This window comes from Artemia franciscana, chromosome 1 (assembly GCF_032884065.1).
Source record: "Artemia franciscana chromosome 1, ASM3288406v1, whole genome shotgun sequence".
NCBI classification, from domain to species: Eukaryota; Metazoa; Arthropoda; class Branchiopoda; order Anostraca; family Artemiidae; genus Artemia; species Artemia franciscana.
The window spans coordinates 4,865,453-4,886,177 of NC_088863.1; the positions used below are offsets into that span (position 1 = coordinate 4,865,453).

General features: G+C 33.5%; 2 protein-coding genes across 4 annotated transcripts in view; one reads left to right on the top strand and one right to left on the bottom strand.

Moving 5' to 3' along the window:
* Positions 1-436: 436 nt before the first annotated feature.
* LOC136024784 (uncharacterized) lies at positions 437-3,722 on the bottom strand. 3 transcript variants are annotated; one of them, XM_065700245.1, is made up of 2 exons: positions 3,693-3,722; positions 437-1,260 (listed from the first exon to the last, which is right to left on the bottom strand). In XM_065700245.1, exon 2 carries the CDS (start codon positions 1,256-1,258, stop codon positions 488-490), a length of 771 nt encoding a protein of 256 aa, XP_065556317.1. In that variant the 5' UTR covers positions 1,259-1,260; positions 3,693-3,722; the 3' UTR covers positions 437-487. The 3 variants fall into 3 exon arrangements, with proteins under 3 accessions (XP_065556317.1, XP_065556326.1, XP_065556334.1); XM_065700254.1 differs by having other exon boundaries at positions 3,654-3,714; XM_065700262.1 differs by lacking the exon at positions 3,693-3,722 and adding an exon at positions 3,533-3,551.
* LOC136024776 (lachesin-like) overlaps positions 3,691-20,725 on the top strand; it is a 43,074-nt gene continuing 26,039 nt past the window's right edge. The window contains exons 1-4 of the mRNA XM_065700234.1: positions 3,691-3,777; positions 12,850-13,091; positions 17,434-17,690; positions 20,040-20,303. Coding sequence (XP_065556306.1) covers positions 3,738-3,777; positions 12,850-13,091; positions 17,434-17,690; positions 20,040-20,303 — 803 coding nt within the window. The 5' untranslated portion in view covers positions 3,691-3,737. The remainder of the gene's footprint in view (positions 3,778-12,849; positions 13,092-17,433; positions 17,691-20,039; positions 20,304-20,725) is intronic.

A 20,725-nucleotide genomic window follows, 5' to 3' on the forward strand; every position in this document is an offset into this window, starting at 1 on the left:
AACTAGAACTTTCAATCTCCAGTGGCTAGTTACCTTTTAATCACTTTTGACTCTTAAAAAAGGAATTGAACCTTCGACATCCAATTGAATGAGCCCCCTCCAAAGTTAATAGGGCCACCCCTTCCACAAAAACCTTATAAGTTATCAATGAGCAACTTGCATAAGTTACAGCCCTTGCCATAGGGGCTCGGGGGGATTCGTAAACAACTGTTATAGCTGCTTAACTTTCGGACAATTTTGAACAAAATGACTTATTGAAAGGTCTAACATGGGTAACTTTAAACTTGATGAATGTTATATATTAACCACCACAAAAATCAAACTCTTGAATATATATATATTTTTATCATACCATTTTTTTTTAAGTTTTCGTTATTTTTAAGCCGAGTCGTTTATTTATTAATTCGTTCCAAGTGTTTGGTTAGGAATGTATGCATTTGATAAGCAGGAATGCGTGTATTTGAAAAAAAGCTAAAGTCTTGGACTTTTAACAATTACAGTTCGCATGCGAAATTCCTGCACTGGTAATATAATAATCTAGATTAGACACTTCAGCTTGACGATAGGGAATATTCATCTTTTCCATTATCATTTTATGAACGCTTCCGTCACTACTGTCTCTGTTCGTTGTCATTCGAAAACTTAAATTTGAATCCTTGCCCCAGGCAGAAAATAAAGCTGCTTGTTCAGCAGAACTTGTTATATCAGCGGCAATTTGATTGGTGGCAACTACAGGCACTAAACATAAACCTGCCAAAGTCTGTAACCGAGATCTAACTTTAAGAAGGTGAAGTTTTAGCTCTTGGAAAGCATCAAAATAAAATCGAGATGCACCGGCAATGCTGTCAATAATTACTATATCTTCTGACCTTATCTGTTGCTTCAGTATGTTCTTAAGAATTTCTTCTAACATCAAAGGCGTTTTTGCACGAAAATAATGAAAGTGATGAAGGTGCTTTTTTATATCATCTAGGTCTGGTTGAACAATCTTCATCATGATTTCTAATAGTCTATCTATGCGAAACTTGCCCTCTGTGTCAATAAAATACACTTTGTTGTTATTTATGCAGGAAAGAGCAGATAGGTGGATGCAGAGTTGGCTTTTGCCGGCTCCGGCCTCTCCATATACCTCTGTAATGTGACCCGGAATCACTACCTGGTGTAAGAAACTGTCGACGTGGGTTCTTCCCGTGAGAGGTCTAGTCTTTATCTCTTCGTTGATTGTATCCTCTAGACTTCTGAATCTAAGACTCTGCATATCTGAAAAATAGATGATTTTATAGACTAGTTGCAAGATGTCATAGAAAATGAGAATCGAGGCAAAATGCAGGATTTAATATTCTTTTATGTGAGGAGGGAGAAAATTTTGGTCCACTTTCAGGGGTACGAAGTTACAAGAAAAATTAGCTGACGGAGGACAAACAATATTTAATAGAAATTAGGAGAGGTAAGACGATGCATTGATACGAGCTTTGAGGTTTGTATTCAATAAAATATAGGGAAAGAAAATAGGATACTGTCAGTAGGCGTTTCTTTGTTGTTTTTTTTGTCTTTTTTTTACTGGAATAGGGCTGGTCTATGTAATGATTAGATTGTAGGCATTCCAGATGCCATTTAATAGAGATCAAAATGAATTCAGCCTTCACACTTCGCGACCCATGGTATTCTCTTTCACTGCAATAGTAAAAATAATTAAGAAAAATAAAAATCTGACCAGTGAAAAATCTCAAAAACTCCTCTGGTCTTGGTTTCACCATTTAGCATAAACAACTAGGCATTCAATATTCATCCTTTTCCATGCTATTAGAATGCCATTAAGAAAAACAAACTTTGGCCTATGAAAAATCTAAAAAACTCCTTTGGTCTTGGTTTCACCTCTTAGCGTGAACAGCGAGGCAATATGTAGAGGTTTCCTTTTTCTTTTGCGGAACAACTTCAGTTCGTTTTTTAGTCTTAATGTAGTTCCTTACTTTATTGATAATAAATATAATACTAAATATCAGCATATGTATATTAAACTGGCACTGCACATTTATTTGTATTTTTTCACTGAAATGCAAATTATGTTACTTTATTAGCCGCGAAGACAGCGGCTATTTGTTCTTCTTTCCAACTTATTTGGTTTTCATTCAAAAGACATTAAAAGACTCTCTGTGACACTCCAGTAGATTAAGTGTGTACTGGAGGAGATAGAAAGCTTATCGTGCACTTCAAACCAAAGGATGTTAAAAACGTTATGTTGAAAACGATTATGTTATGTTACGTTAAAACATTATATTATGTTAAGAAACGTTATGTTAAAAAATGTTAAAAACGATCAAGCTTTTGATCTATTGTTGTAACAGAAGATTGAGGCTGAAAAAAAAAATGCAGTCTGAAGTCTATTGATTAGACAAACCCCTGGCAATTCAAGTTACCAAGCCATAAAAAGGACATCATGATCTTACTCAAAAAAAATATCACACCCCTCCTGTGCTCTTAAGCTAACTTGTTACATACGTATGAAACCGAGAGAGGAAAGGATATAAAAAATGAAAAATAAAATCAAATAGGTGAGAAAACGAGGATTTTGTCAGCCAGTGGCAAAATATGAAGACGAAGAATAAGGATATATTTCGACAAGGACCTCTGCCAAGTCGTCCTCAGTGCTTATAAAAAAAAAAAATATAACCTTTCGAAATGAACATAACAAGAAAAGAATAGATTCTCAAATTTTATTAACTCGTTATATTTTATTTGAACAAAGGAAATATATTAAATCCAACAAATTATTGAATATAAATATATCATATTCCAATATATTATTGGAACTCTAATGATTATGATTACACTATCTTACGCGTCTCTCCAAATAATTAATGAACAATTGAAAACTGAGTTTTCCTTTGTGAGTTTGGAAATCGTGAGTTCCCAAAAGTTAAAGTAGATTTACTACATGACATGATAGGAATCAGATAAGAAGAGAACCATTCTATTATCTTTCCATCGAATGATTTTTCCAAATATACTAACACCGCTTGTACATTTTATTCCTAGCCCCTCACTCCCAAAGGTGCTTGATATTGCCCTAGGCTATAAACACACGTTTATTGACTACGGCTTTGCATTGTTTTGTTTTTTGCCAAATAAAGCCTACTTTAAAACCAACCAACAAAATCAGCAAACATTTGCACATAGCCTAGGATTATAATCAGGTCTTTTTTTTTGGGGGGGGGGGAGGTAGCTGTGACGCGAGCACAAAGTTACTGATTAGTATATTTGAAATAACATTGAATAAGAAATCAGATGGTGTTATTTTTTTATTTTATTTCTACTCAATAGCGTAGACTTAAACAAAGTTATTATGTGTTAATGACTCTTGTGATGGCTATACTCATTTTTATAAATTTAACATTACCAATTTAATATTATTAACGTTAGATATGTATTCCCGCTTCGTCCTTCAGACGCTAGGCTAGCTGGCAATGAAATTTTTGACTATTATGAGTTCAAGAAACATGCCATCTATATAAAGAAACCAACAATCTCATACAGAATAAAATGTGTTTTCAATGAATTCCTCGTGTTGGAGATTATATGAAAAATTAAATATGTCGAACAGAACTTTAGAAGTAAGCTAAACGGTGCCCTATATTGCGTATAACTAAAGTTACCAATAGATCCCTAGTATTATTAGATATATAAAAAATTACTTCACTATCATTATTTCGGAAGAAGGGGAATATTGAAATTTAAAAATGATTACAGCTTTGATACTTTCCTTGTTTATTGGGCTAGGTAAGAAACTCCTGTATTGTAAAGCCTTTTCATTGTTGGGTCGAGCTTTGCCAGATGAAATCCATTTGCAGTAAAACTTGGATTTCTTGGTTTCTCTAAAATCCTTAACTTGATGACCCTGGGGTAATATTAATGTGTATGAGTTTTAATAAAAGAAGTATGGTAAAGAAAAAGGTAAAATTCCAGTTAATTGACTTCTTGCTATCTCAGAAAGGGTTTAGGTTAGGAAAATGAAACTTTCAGGGATAAATCCACAGGCTAAAGTATGTCCTGGGAAGGTATTTCAACTCCACTCCTCCCTCTAGAGGGCCCTGAAATTTGTCTAAATGACAGGTCTATACCTATTGAAATTTTGACAAAACAACATTTTGCCTTAATTTTCAGTTACCAGTTTCTTTTTCTCTGCCTTTAGTTCTGAAAATGCAATTCCTGTTATCTGAGTAGAATTTTGAGCCATATCAATGTTTTTTTCAGAATTTAGGAAATGTATTTGCATATCTTTTAAACCTTATAAAATGGAATTGAGCAAAGTTATGATGCTGAAAACAGATTTGTTATGCTTCAATTAAGCAGAAGATCTATTTTGCAACTGTTTCACTTTTATAACACACATATTTTTAAAGGTCATCAAAGGTTAAGGCCCTCTAGAGGGAGAAGGAGTGGAGGTATTTGCTTCAAAATACTTTCCCAGGATATACTTTAGCCTGTTGATTTATCCCTGAAAGTTTCATTTTCCTAACCTAAACCCTTTCTGAGATAGCAAGAAGTCAATTAACTAGAATTTTACCAAGAAAAAATCAGTTGAATACCATTAAATTTCCCAAATAACACCCTTTCCAAATGTTGGCTAGGCTAAAAGCTGCTTAGGCCTACTCATTTACAGTAGGCTAGGTTATATTGAAATTTACTTATTTTAACATATTTCCAATCCTGAATGAACATTCTGTCAATCAATCAATGGACATTTGATCTCATTTTGATGGGTTTTCAACTCTTTGTCAATAATTACAAGTTAATAGGCAAATTTGTAAACCTAAATAATTATAAACCTGCATCCATTTGAAAATGAGGTAAAATTCTAGTTTAGCTACTTTTTGCTGTATTGGAAATGGGTTAGGTTAGGAAAAATAATGGTAAAATTATAGCAGTTCATATAACTAGCTTTCCTATAAAGTGAATATACCACTTGATGCCTTTTTTATGCTCTTTATGAATATAACAATTGCTTCTACCTTAAATTGAGGGTAAAATTGGTGCAAACAGTATTACTGGCTTTCATATAAAGTGAATATACCACTTGATGCCTTTGTAATGCTGTTTACAAATATAATAATTGATTCTACTGCAAATTCAGATTTAAGCACTTTTTGACCTCTTAAAAATGACCTATATATGTGGTCATTACAAATCTGTAATAGCTTAGAGAAGCATTTATTATATTTGTAAACAGCATTAAAAAGGCATCAAGTGGTAGGCTATATTCACTTTATATGAAAGCCAGTAATACTGTTTGCACCAATTTTACCAAATTGAGATTTAAGCACTTTTTCTCAAAAAATGATGAATTTTTAAAAAATTATGACAACTGATATAATTGACTTACCAATAAAGTGAACATACCACTTGATGCCTTTTTTGTGTTCTTTACAAATATAATAATTGCTTCTACTACAAATTCAAAATTATGTACTTTTTAAAAATAACAAATTTTCAATTAAGTACACGTTATCTGTCATTTCTGTCAAAATAATGCTACATTTTCTCAGTGCTACAATTACTTATAGTAAGGTCAGTTTAGGATAGGTTAGTTTTAAAAGTGCTTAAATTTGAATTCAAGGTTGGAGCAATTATTATATTCATAAAGAGCAAAAAAAAAGTCATCAAGTGATATGTTCACTTTATTGGTGAGCCAGTTATATGAAGTGCTATAATTTTGACTTTCAGTAATGAATCCAGGGCCAAAATCATACTCTAGGAAAGTATTGCCAAGCTTCTTTTTTAACCCTCTTCTGATTTCTAAGTCCCAGACATTTGCCTACTTGACCCAGGCTATTGAAATTTTGACAAAACAACATTTTACCTTAGATTTCTTTTTCTCCAGCTTTACTTCTGAAAAGGCAATTCCTGTTATTTGAGTAGGATTTTATGCAATATTAATAGTTTTTTCTCTAAAGTTTAGAAATGTATTTGCAGATCTTTGAAACCTCACAAATTAGGATTGAGTAAAGTTGTGAAGCTGAACACGGTTTTGTTGTAGGCTACCTCATTTAAGCAGAGGATCTATTTATAAAAGGTTATTTTTCAGTTATTTATAAACTGAGAGGATCAGTTTATAAAACAAGGATTTTAAAGTGTAAAGAGCCACTGTCCTATTGAGGATGAAGGAGTAGAAGTGGTTACTTTGTAATACTGTTCCATGACATTCTTCAGTTTGTAGACCCATCCTTAAAAGTTTCATTATCTTAACTCAACCCCTTTCCATTATAGAAAAAAGTAGCTAAACCAGAATGCTACCAAATACTATAATTATTTGAAAGAAATTTACAAAAGAAAGTCAGAGATTTAGAAGTTAGATTTAGATAATCTAAGTTAATATATGGCCAACAGGTCAATTGAAATCATACATTATATTGTGTATGATCCCAACTCAATGTAAAACTCAGTGCCTAAGACAAATTGAAAGGAATTTTTTCCAATTTTAATTTAATTTTTAAAATTTTAATTTAATAAATAATATTAAATTAATTAATTATATTGATATTATATTAATTAATTAATTAACTAATATTAATTAATTAATAATTGAATTAATTTAATTTCAATTATTTTTTCCAATTTTAAGACAAATTGAAAGAGATCTATGAGTACTGATAGATCAACAGCTAAAGTGCAATGGTCACTGGCAACAAGCCATTGACCAAGAGCAAATTCAAGCCTTGATCTCCTTAAATGTACTATAACTAGCTGCTTTTCTAATGTCTTTCTAAGGCTATAGTCAGGCCTGTATTGGATATTGGTGTATATATCACCTCCCCTTCATATAAGAATGATATTAGCCTAATTAGGGGAGTTTAGGGGCTCTAATTTCTTTGTATTAAACATGTCTTAAGTTATTATATATTACAAATATTATAGTTACAATAGATACTACATATGTTGTAGTTGTTATTTCTCCTTCTAAATTTAGGGTAATGTACTGTTTTTTAGATGTAGTGTTCTTATTTACATCTAGTTTTCCAATATACAATGTATTCTAAAGACTACATAGACCTTTTCTTTTTTATTCTGTTCTTTTTTAGTTCAATTTGAAGCACAAGTTTGCTTAAGCAATGCTGTTTTTAGGGTTTGTAGCACTTGTGGAGAAAATGGAAAATGCTGAAATAAAATTTGTCTACAACCAACACAATTTTGCTCAGCAGTGGCACAAAAAAAAAAATCAGTGAAACACTGCCAAAAACTAATTGAAATTGTACTGTCAATTGACTGGTGATTGTTCTATTTTTAGGATCTTTTGCTTCTTTTTTTTTTCAAAAACTAAATTGGTATTAGATCTTTTTGGAATTCCTTCTAAGCAAGTTCTCAGGGTCCAAAATACAGTCAAGAGCAGTCCAGCTCAATAGTAACCAAAACTCTAAAAATGGAATATTAATGCCAATAGATATAGCAAAATAATTGGAATATAGCAAAATAATAATTTCTTATATAGTCTAGAGAAAATAGAATAAATTTTCCCCTTAATTGTCTCATTTAATGGAAAAACAGTTTTGTTTTTATTTCCATAATAAAAAAGATATTTATGCACTATGTTTATGGGTGCTATTTTATAAGTTATGTTTATGAGTTATGATATTATTTATAGGTCATGTTTTGTGAGTGGTTTTTTTGAGTTATGTGCAAAAAAAGCTATGATTTACTGATTTTCATTAGAAGTGTAATTTTTATATTTTTCAGTTTTCTTTCCATACTCCTCTGTGTACATCTTTTGTATGTAAAGAGGGCATAAATATATTAGTATTATTATTTTGGTATTTACAATAGGAAAAATTCTAAAAAGGGTATATGCCTCAAATTGAGACTATTGAGAAGGAAACATAATAAGAATTCATTATTCATAATATGCAGAAAAATTCTAGTGAATGTGTATCAATTTTGCTTCCACTACACTTCACCCCTCCCCCTTAATGTGCATATGTGCAGCCTAAAATTGTAGATTTCCATGCATTTTGCCATGTGTTGCTCTTATTGTAACCCATGTATATTGTAACACCCATGTAACCCATGGGGGTTACGTAGGAGGATCTCCTTGGAGGAATTTATCATGAGGGAAGAGAATTTCCATGAAGGGGATGCAGGATTTTCCAGCATTATTAAAAAAAAAAACAATGAGAAAATAAATAATTTTTTCACCTGGAAGTAATGAGCAGCATTAAAACTTAAAATGAACATAAAATATTTTGTAAAATTTTTTTTGTTCTTTTGGACTTTTCTTAGGTAATGGAAAGGTTAAATGTAGTTCTCTATGTGTGGGCCTTGCTTCTGTTTTTTTTTTTTCAGGAAATTGACAATTATTACATAACAGATTCAAACTGGCTAATTGTGAAAGATTTTTATTTTTATTTGCTATGCTAAACAAAAGCAGAGTAAGAACAAAAAGCCAGTAAAAAGAATAATATGTAAAATTTTAATTTAAAATTTTAAATTAAAATTTTGTTAAAATTTGTGAAATTTTGAGATATCCATTATGTTCAGCTTAATTTCCAAAACAAGTTAATTTCTGTTTGTTTTAAGTTTTAATGCCACTCCTTACTTGCAGTTAAAAACTCCTTACTTGCACTGTCAGAAACCCAAATGTGATGGTTGAAGGAACCCGTATTGTTCATCCCTTAGGTGCTTTTCAAGATCATTTTGTATCCTGTTCAGAATGACATGATACAGTAGTTTACCGGGGATCGAAATCAAGCTTATTCCTTACCAGTTTCATGGGACACTGGCATCACCCTTTTTGAACAGGCACATTAGTATACCGCGCTTCCAATCAACTTGTACCTTTTCCTTTTCTGATATTGTAGCAAAGAAGGCAGTCTAGAATTTTATCAGTGCTGCAACTGAGACCTTTATCACCTCTGCTGATATAGGCTACGGTCTTCTCCTGGCGATTTACCACTCTTCAATACCACTCTGGGCAGCTGCTTGAATCTCCATAGCACTTGGGAGCTCCACACTAATATTTAGGGAGAAGGATGGCATAGCGGAAATGTTGAGTGGCTCATCTGGTCGTGGCCTATTGAGAGTCTTTCAAAGTTGGATGCCTATAACTCATTCACTGGTGCTGGTCTGGTCACGAGTACACCAGATGGGTCTTGGACTGGGCCATTGACAGTATGCTTCTTTCCAACGATGTCATTTGTGATGTGATATAGGGCTCTAGATTCTCCTCTCTTTGCTACTTCCTCAGCAAATTTGGCTTTGTTCGATCACGGTTCAGTGGTCATTCATTGTGCTCTTCTTTATGGCTTTGTCTGCTTTGCGGTAGCATGCGTCTTTCAAGATTAAACGACCTGGTGTTCAGAGAGCCATTGGTCTTTAGGGCGTTTCTTGTACCCCAGTATTTCTGTCGCTGCTGTATGAAAGGAGTTTTTGCGGCTTCCCACAGTTCTTCTTGGTCTGGATTTTCTGGCACGGAAAGTGATTTGAATCTGCTAAAAAGTTCGATCCCGAAGTTTCTTTTTACTGTGCTATGAAGTAGTTTATCCGAGTCAAAAGGTGGGTTTGGATAGGATGCTTTTTTAACATTTTTCTTCAGTTTGACTTTAAATTTGGCAATCATCAGGTTGTGATCTGATCCTACATCAGCTCCTATGTGAACATATGTCCATGAGGCTAGTGCACCATTTGCGACTAACTAGGCAGTGGTCGATCTGATTTCTGGTGATGCAATCTGGGGAGGTCCAGGAATGTTCGTGGATATCATGGTGTTGGAACAAACTCCCACCAATAACTAAGTCGAGAGTGCAAAATCGATTAGAAGCTCACCATTTTTGTTCCGATTACCGAGACCATTGCAACCCATAGACTGGGGGTAATATTCGCGGTCGTCACCAATTTTTGAATTGAAATCACCAACAAAACAATCTATGTCATGTCTAGGTATATCATTGGCAACTGACTGCAGGGTTCTGTAAAATTCTTCCATTAAATCATCGCTTGCTTCATTTTTGGGTGCGTAACAGACCACCACAGACAGTCTTGCATGCTGGCTGGAAAACCTAGTGGTAAGAATTTTGGATGAAACTGGCTGCCATTTTAAAAGGAATAGACTGGTTTTTCTCTTCATCTCAGGGCAACTCAGTGTTCTATCCTTGACTCTGGTCCACTGAATATCATGCTGTGTCCACTTGGCAACGTTTCAAGGCCTGAACCAGGCCATTGTACCTCGGACAGAGCAAGGATGTCTAGATCGTGCTGGCTCATTTCTTTCAAAACTCGTTCTGTCTTGGACAACTGGGACATTGTTTGAGCGTTCCAGAATCCAAATTTGAATCCACTGTATAATCCACTTTACAATTGAATCCACTAATACACTGTACAATTGAGGCACATGGATCGTGTTTGAGCATATTTACTTTGCTAAATTGATTTTAAAGATTTTGATATAAAACAGCCCTTCAAATCTGTCCCAGATTTGAAGAGAAAAAATCATATTACGGCTTATAATCCTACTCATTTGCCTGACTCAGCTGCTTTTCCTATAATCTAGGATTTTACCAATGCTGCTCCTATCCCTACTACTGACAATTTGCTGAAGCACCAAACCGTTAGAGCTGCGCAAGCTTGTCCTCCACCCCAATCTATTCAAAATCCCCACTTTTAGCCCACTTCACATGATACCTTTTGGTGTAGGGCCAAAAATGGAATTGGTGTCAATCATTTCTGTAAGTCTTCAATTAGCTTGTAATATTCATCTTTCTTCATGCTTCCCCTTTGTTAGAATTCCTAAGGAGCAACACAAGAGAATATTGAGAATCTAGGACCATATACTCCCTATAGGATATTCTCCCACTTCAGATGAAGTTACTGTTTCCTTAGATGGCTGACCAAAAGGAACTAGTAAAGTACCTTTTGGTGGAAATCAGATAGAAAAAAAGAATATATCAACAAACGGTAATTATTCTGTATATGAAGGGGGTCGCCCCCTCTTCAATGCCCTTCGCTTCTCGCTAAGTTAATCAGCGCTTTTGAAAAAGGTTGTGATTCTAATTAAACGACCTTTGCGTTTCATGAGTCATTATTAAAGGATTGGGACAAAATGCTGAACTTTAGTGTAAAGAGCGGGGAATAGTTTATTTTGTTTTAAGTTTCAATGTTGCTCCTTACTTTCAGTAGAAAAACAAATTGTTTTTTATTCCCAATTAAGCTTTCAAAACTTTACAAAAGTAGCCAAAAATTTTATAAAAATAGTTGAAACTCCGATTGATTTACGGCACGCTGCCGATAATTTTTCGGCTCCGCCCTGCCAAAAAAAAAAAATCGCCGACGCCGTGCGTAATTGTTGTTGTTGTTCTTTGGGGTTTGACCAATAGAGCATATGCGTTCGTATCACTCAGTTGTTCTGTGCCTTCTATAATCACTAGCTTGCTTGGGTGTAACTTCAGTCAGTATTTACTGAACCAGAACAGTATCACTTAACTTGCTAATGGAGGGGGGTTATTTGCCTGCAGCAACTGCCTGCAGTGCCTAATTGTGTCCGTCACTGCGGAATTTTACTTCAGCACTACCTTCGGGTCTAGTTTTTTGGTGTTGCTTCTGAAGGATTTTCTTGTATAAGAGCTGCATGTGAGGTGTAATTTTGACATATTTTGCAAAGGCAATAGTAACATAAATTTTGTTGTTCTTTTGGAATTTTCTTAGGTAATGGAGAGGTTAAATGTAGTTCTCTATGTGTGGGCCTTGCTTCTGTTCTTTTCAGGAAATTGACAATATTACATGACAGATTCAAACTGGCTAATTATAAAAGATTTGAATTTTTATTTGCTATGCTAAATGAAAGCAGAATAATAAGAAAAAAAGACAGTAAAAAGAGTAATATGTAACATAGTATGGGCAAGAAAATACTTTCAATCATTGTGGGGAGCCTCTGTAAGTTTTGCAGCAATATCAGAGATTCTACAAACAAATCTTAGTTTCCAATTTCTTAGTAACTGAGCAGCCAGATGAAAATGGGAAGAATTAATATCCCCCTATACTCTTTTTCTCTCTCTCTCTGTCTCTCTCTCTCTCCTCTCTTCTCTTCTGTCTCTATTTTATAGTCCTCGTTTGCTATTAAAATGACATTTTTTTTTCAAATGTTAAAGAAAAAAATTGTTATTCCAAAATAGTTGTTGCTTACATTATTCACTTCATATGATGTTTGAATTATAGATGGCCAAACTTTGATATTATTTGCCTGTTTTTTTTTTTTTAACATAAATGTATGTACAATTTAATCTTAAATAGTTGTGCCTCATTTATTGTCTGGAAATTTATTTACGAAAACAGAACAGTGCATCAGCTGTTAATGTTTGTTTCAAATTTTATTTGAAACTAAAATGAATGAGATTGATTTTTTCGGTCAGGTTAAGAGGACCCAGCTCCAAATGGGTACCTGAAATAATCAGGAGAATGTATACAAAAAGAGTGTTCAAAAGCACAGGGTGGCCGGCGTGGCAGGTGGCCGGAGTGTTAAAAAGCACAGGGTGGTACTCTTCTCTTCCAATTTATGGCTGAAGAGGCACAGAATCGAAAATCAGCACTGTAAAGTTTGATCATTCTTTGCCTTTTTTATCAATGCATATGAAGCAACTCCAGAGTTTGTTCAACCAGAAGTTTACAACAAAAACACTTAAACGTAGTCGTTCCCATAAGGCTCCCTGGCCAAAGAGAGAGAAATAAGTCAAAAGAAATTGACTGAGAAAATTTTCAAAGACACTGCCTTAACACCTTCAGGAATCTCATCACAAGAAACAACAAATATTTAAAAGAAATACACTAAAAAAAAAAATTTACAAAAAAGTAATAAATGATCTATCATTCTAGGCCAAGCTCAGCGTTTTCCAACGATTTCGTACATCTCCCAAGAAAAGATTCAAGACATAGGTGGCGTTGTCGAATTAGAGTGCTCAGTCCAATATGTCAGGGATTTTCCAGTTCTTTGGGTGAAAGTCGACTCAGTAGACCAATCCAGGACAACGTCAATTTCTACAGGATCAACTCTTATTGTTAAAGATTCACGCTTTTCTCTTCGTTATGATCAAGCGAGCTCTACGTACACTTTACAGGTATATATTTCATTCAGACAGCTTTATAAATTGCTTTGTCTTAAAAAAAGATCAAATAAAATACAAAAGTTAGTGTTTATATTTTTGTTTCAAATACAAATTAGCTCAGCTAATTACAAGATAGCACAATACAAGATAGCACAAATTAATATTCAGTAGGCTTGCCAGAGGATTAAGCTTTGATTGGTGAAAAGAAAGATAGTTTTGTATTATCTTTTGCAATATAACTAATTTCATTTTATTCGCTGTAGAAAGTAAAATCGTCAGGGTATTGGACGTCTGGGTAGTTTTTACGTCATTCATGTGAGTTTTTTTTTCAAAATCAAGACCCTAGCGAATTTTCCGAAAACTCGGACCTATCTAGGTTGTTTTTTTGTTTGTTTGTTTTTTTTTTCATTCTGGGAATAATAATTGTATATATGTATATTTTTCTCCCTTTATACAAAATGTGTCGACGAACAAATTACGTTTTGGAACTCCTACTTATGCTCAAGGCTATCAACTTTCAGGAGTCTAAATTTAGTCAGCAGACGATTTACGAAAAATTATATGAGGGTTGGGAGGAGGGAAATGAATTTTCTCAAAGTCGTTCCTTGTCTAGATTGCTTTTTCACTCCCGAAAATGATGGTGGGCCAATTTCCACAAAGAAATTATAGAGCCGTTTTTGAGAAAAAACTTACAAATACACAGTTATTGCCTGCTTATATATATATATATATATATATATATATATATATATATATATATATATATATATATATATATATATATGTAGGCAAATTAAAAAAAAAGAAGAAAAGGAACGAGGATAAAAAAAAATTGGCAAAACATAAGCTAAAACATCTGGTTTCAAACAGTGTAAGAAGATTTAGCTTCCCTATGAATGTTTAGTTGTCTTGGGAATCAGCGCATTGTTGCCATGTTTGACTTGGCAACACTGACAAAATGTAGTTTGTTAAATTCTGAAACAAACAAAGGAAAATTCTCAGAAAATTGTTATTTGCAAATTTCTTTTGTATTACCTTTTTTGCAAATAAAAGCATATATTATTGTAATTTCAAAGTGATACAACAAGGGAACATTGCGGAAAAGGCGAAAGCGTGATAAATGAGATTTATTTTTTGGGAAGGAGCACCTATTTTTGGGGAAAACATGGATTATGCCAACACAGTAGAAAACTTGGTATCGTTCCATGACAAAAAAGAGGATTACGACTGGATCAAACAGTGCAAATCAAAAGGGTGCATGACTGTAAAATTTGAAAACTCCTACTCTGTATAGTAAGTTTCAATGGTGCAATGTACCATTATTTCGGTAGAAAACAACTATTTTTGCTAGATGGTTTTTTATAGAAACGGGTGAAAAGAAAAATAAAACTAAAAGTGAAATAATAGATTTTAGACCAATTATTTTTTTTCAGAGCAATGCTACCAAAAACTTGTCTTTTTTTTTTTTTTTTTTTTTTTTTTTTTTTTTTTTTTTTTTTTTTTTTTACTCCATTTAACTTTAATTTACCTACCGTCAATGTTTTTGATTGTGACATTTTGCTTTATCTGTTTACCGAATTGTATTTTGATATTTAATTTGCCTTTTTATGATTGAAATATACACCCGAAACATACGCAAAAACGAAATTTTCCGTAAGTTCACGTTGGGACAGGCTAAAACAGAAGATTTTGGCGGGAAAGACAAAGTATTCGGCGATCATTATCTAAAGCTCTGATACAAACTACCAAATAGGACATAGAAACAAAAATTGGGCCTCATTTGGACCAAACAACCAATCCCAACGTGAACTTACGGAAAGGACTGTAGCAAGTTTGACCTGTGCTATACATGCAAACCACTTTCTTGTACTGCCATCTAATTTATGAAATGATAATAAACTTTCAAACTCTTAGACACAGGGTCCAGCACAAAAGACTACTAGGCTATTATTCTCTTTCAGGAACGGATTCCGTATGCCTAGCAAAACATTTATTTTGACTCTAGTTAGGCAGTAAGTTAGGCTAGTTATTTTGCAGCTTGTTCAAATGAAACGTGCAAAAATTACCGACGCAAATGATTTGAAGAGCAATCGGGGCTCAGGACCTCTCTAAAACATACAAATTCTTAGCAGAAAAATAGGTACGTTGCATCTTGTTGGAAGTTGAATCACAGTGGACTTTTTGATCTGTGTGATTGGTACACAAAATCAGCCCGTGGCCTCTTCTAAATCCCCTTCCCCGCCATATTTTCGCTGAGTGTCACCTGTAGTTAAGGATTTCATCTTCAGAAGCAAGGGATTTCACATTTGTGCTAATTATTATATTTTTTATTCATTTGTCGTCTTTGTCAAGCGTCAAGGCAAGAAGGTTTAATTTCAGATATAAGTTGTCACCACATACATATCTCATCTGTGTGCAGAGGGTATCTACTAACTTATTTCCTACAATGCATAAGTTGGGTACCAACACGTACTCATAGTCTTTGCTGCCAAGAAAAGTGTTCGATATTTCAAAGTGATTCGTAGAGACAGCAACCGAAGCGAAAATCGGTTTAAGTTATAAATTGTGACGATGCAGTTGATGAGGCATTGGTTGTTGATCAAAGCTTCTCCTGTTCAATCACGCCTGTCACAAGGAATTCTTGATGTAATAAATTGTACTAAATAATTTTGTCTCCTACATTTTCTGCTAGAAGCCTCGATATTAAGTAATCATAGATTTCTGGAAATTTTTTCTCTTTTTGAAAACCTTCTCTTTTATTTGACTTCAGATTGAAATCTAAGGTAATAGCAAGAAAAATTTAGAATATCCTGTGTTTTTCAAATATTTTTTTATATATTCCAAAAAAAAAATCATGAAGTTGTTGACATCCAAAAATAAAGCTAAATAGGAAAAGCAAACCATAAAACATTAAATCCGCTTAATTGCATGGTATAAATATGTTTAAATACTTCGAAATATTGTGCATTAATAAACTAAGAGAAAAATTACCATTAAAATGCCCGTCTTGTCTTTTTCTTGTCTGTGCAGGTAGACCAGCGAATTTAGTATTTTAGGCTACATAAAAAGACTGTCGTAATAGGGGAAGCTGTATTGCTAAACGGTAATTTCTTGCCCTAATTCTCCCCTTGATATCTTCAGTCCTAGCAAAAAAGAAAAAAATATTTCAAATAAAACACTTCAATTTGTTTTGAAAAAAATGAGGAGTTCTTTAAAAAAAATTGTTCAATTTTAAATGTTTTTGTTTGAATACAAATATGTATATATCTATACGATATTAAAAAACACCGCACAGACCTAGTAGAATCCTGAAGCGCTGCAAATCAAACAAAAGGAAAACGAAATTCACCTTAACTAACTTATCAAAGAAAAAGGATTGGTAGAAAGAAAAAAAATTGGCGTAATTCTTTAGAATGTTGTGTTTAACAGACAAGTACCGTACCCAAAATTTTTATCTGATTGCATTCATATCATTTGTGTTTATAGTTCTATTATTTTTTATGTTTATTTTATTATCTGCTTTTATTATTAAGTATATTTTATATCTTCTATTTCTAATATTTCTTTATAACTTTCAGATAATTTTCAGAAACCTTTAAAACAAACGTTTATCAGAACTGCTTTACGTGCCTAAACTACTATGCAAGTAAATTTTATTTACATATTTAATATAAAAGGGGGATCCGCAAAAATTAAGATCCAATTTGGCCCAGCACTTTGTCAATCCGGGCCTGAATACAATAAATAAAATCTCGATGAATGAACCAGTAATCAATGGTCTTTAGACAGTTGTTTGGGAAAGAATGGCAAAGGGGTGATAGGATACCGTTATTTCGCAAAACAATATATGCAAAAGCCATCTTAATTGAAAAGTGTTTGGCCATTTTTCTAGATGCTGGGCAGTTATTCAAGAATGGACGGACCCACACGCAAATACGCGTTTTTTTGTTTATATATATATATATATATATATATATATATATATATATATATATATATATATATATATATATATATATATATATATCAATATTAGTGAACAGTTGTTTCATTTATTTCTTCTACTGATCAAATTTTTCAACTTATGTTACTTCACTTTTTTTTATTTTCTACTATTTTGTGTAACCATTCTAGAATACTGGTTGGAGCCATTGGAACGGGGAGGGGGAAGAGTCAAAGTGATAAAGTAGCTCATTGAGACCACTACCTTTAAAAAATTTTCCAGGGGTGGCATTTTGGCTGATCTTAGGGATCTCTACCCCTTGTGCTATGTACCGTGAAATATCTCCCTTATTTTTTCTCAGGAATGAAGGTCTGAATTTTGATACAATATTCAGTTGGTGATTTTTTCTAGATAAAAGACATTCAAGAAAATGACGCAGGGAAATACCAATGTCAGGTGATATTGACTATAGCTGAGAAAATTAAAGCAGATGTCATGGTGTCAGTTCGAATTCCTCCTATTATTTTCGATAATTCGACTAGATCAGTTGTTGTTAGTGAAGGCCAATCTATAAAATTAGAATGCTATGCTGGTGGATATCCCCCTCCAAGAGTGTCATGGAGAAGAGAAAACAATGCCCTCCTACCAACTGGTGGATCCCTCTACCGGTAAGATTTGATTTCTTAAATGGTAAGTTGTTGTGGGCTTAATTTTATCTTAATTTACCACCACGCATTTTTGTTTTTATTATCATTATTGTTATTATTATAGTCATATGTACATTTTGTCCCATGATTTAAAATAGAGGTGCTATAATGTAACTAAGGTAGTATAGGATTTCAGGTTGGTGGGTGGTGTGTGAGTTGATGAGCTTTCTGCTTGCATGTGGTGTGCTTGAAAAAAGAAAGAAGAAAGAAAAAAAAATGAAGAATGTATATGTTTTGCCAAAAGTAAGATACAACCTTTTGATAACAAGGAGATGATTTGGTCCTTTATCCACTGTAAGTAAACGATATATTTTGGGATGGACTTTGGGATTGTTATTTTTATATCGAGAAGCGGTTTTAAATTGGTTTCTCAAAATCCTATTTTACTTTCTGTTTACTGAAAAAAGACCACAAAGCAATTTTTTGCAAATATAACTCTTATCTGTTTTATTTGTAAGACAAAATCATCTTATGCGGATGATAAATGAAAGAGCTGGCCAATTCGTAGCTAAATTGCTCTAATTTGCAACATGCTTTGCAAATGTTGTGCGATTCTAGGAAAAAGTGAGAAACTTAAAGAAAAAAGCATATTTTATGGAAAATATTAGAAACAACTTAATATATTAGAAAACTTAAAAAACTTAGTTTACAATTCTTATGCTTCCGGAGGAAACTTGTTAGTCAGTATGTTTGAATTGACAATCAAGAGTCGTTCAGTGGGCAGCTTAAAACAAAAATACGATTATTCAGTGGCGTCAATGCAGTAAACACTTGGGGGAGGGAGGTCAAGATGTATTTTTCAAAATCTATTGAAGGTAGTTATACTGTTTTTCAATGAAAACACCACCAAAAAGGACTGTTTTTTCAAATGAAGGGGGTAGGAAACAAATCTAGGGAAGAGATCAACGCTTTGATTGATTTTCGAGGTCGGACTGGGAGCCCCTCTCCTCCGCCTCTCCTATTTTGCTGCATTCACTTTATGATACACGATTTTTCGATTAACTAGTTTTTCGAATAACCAATAGAACGATTTTTGTACATGAATTCTTTCAAATTCCACCTTGTAATATTTCTCCTGAAAAGTTCATCCCTGGAAACTTCCCTCCCAATGAAAAATTCTCCCTCTTAGGAAATCCATCCTCAGAAAATCCCTCCCCTGTTAAATGTCGATATGCTTCCCTGTAACAAATACTATGTGTAAAAAAAGGCTTTGTCGAGTATTTTGGTTTCTGGTTGTTCAATGCTTTACTTGGTGTAACTCTCAAGGCTTCAATATGTCATCTTGCTTGGATAATTTAGATAATTCTCTGATTTTGGAAGGAAATCTACGCTTGTTTGCCTACACAGATGAGAGGGAAAACTCTCCCTCCTTTTGAAATTGTTCGGAAATCCTTCCCCCCTCTCCCCTTGAAAAACTCGAAGATTAATGACGGTAATGTTTGTGGATCAACAATATTAATGTATTTGGATAGTATTGATCTATTGAGATGATACCTATGTGTACAATTTATTTATATGCATTATGCAATGTCTTTTACATGCATTTTAATCTATTTTTACAAGTTTGGTGGATATTGAGGGAGGGAGGGGGTCCAACTTCAAAAACTGAATCCCCTCCCTTGAATACATCCTTAGGATCTGCTAGCTTTTGGAAATTTTAATATGCATATTAAGCTTGCTTCTAATTTTTAATTTTTTATTATTTTATTTTTCATATAACCATTTAGCTTTATTCCCAGAAATGATGTTGAATTACCAATGATATAAGACATATATTAAGTGGGCGCAAGACTGACCATTAAACCAAACTTTGGAGGTCAGTCAAACAGTAAATATAATAGTCATGTATTGTCGGAGATTGATACAACATTATTTAGACTACGAATATTATTGAAGAAAATTCTAGTCAATATAAAATTAGAATAAAGTTAATTTATCCAGTGAGAGGGGCGGTAGATGTTTGAAATTTTGAGTCTTCTGATAGTAGAAAACCTGAAAGCTACGATTCATAAGAAGGAAACTCACTTTTAGAAATATTGCAACTCAAACTTGCCAGGATTGATGTTCGTTCAATGTGTATCAGACATTGGGCAAGGCATATTCTGAGATAGGCACTAAAATCGTTAGCTAAGACCTGTTAAATAAACTGTGTTTGATTTGTTAAAAATGTTTGAAGTGTTCCATTATAGTGGATATCAGAGGCTATAGTACAGAGGAATTTGTGAATCTTGGAGTGGTTATTCAGTATTAAATAAAGTATTGTTTGAGGAGCGATTATGTTGCCAAATTTTGATAATTTATTCGTTTTAGGGGTAACATACTGTCAATTGCCTCTGTAAAGAAAGAAGATCGTGGGACATATTACTGTATTGCTGAGAACAACGTAGGGAAAGGCAAGCGGCGCAACATTGCTGTTGAAATTGAGTTTTCGCCTGTTATTACTGTACCAAAACCACGGCTTGGACAAGCGCTGCAGTATGATATGGATTTAGAGTGTCATGTAGAAGCATATCCACCCCCTGCAATTACCTGGTACAAGGACGAACAGCAACTGTCAAATAACCAACATTACGCGTAAGTCTCTCTTCTCGCATGTAAAGTCTGTTTACAAATACTTTACAAACTTTGAGAGTCACTCTATAAAATTGTAAAGCTGTCTCTTGCATGTAAAGTCTCTTTTAGATACTTAGAGAGTCTCTGTGTAAGCATGTATTTCTTGCATTTAAAATATCTTTTTAGGGGCTTTAAGAGGCTTTAGAGACTTAGAAAGTCTCTTTTTTGCTTTAAAAATCCTTTTAGAGACTTACATAGTCTGTCTGTAAGCTTGTTTCTTTTATGCATATAGTCTCTTTTTAGAGACTTCAATTGGTTTACACAGACTTAGAGAGTCTTTCTGTAGGTGTATCTCCTTTTTTCGAATATAAAGTGCCCTTTTAGAAACATTATTTGACTTCAGAGACATAGATTCTCTTTACAAGTTTGTCTTTTTTTTTCAT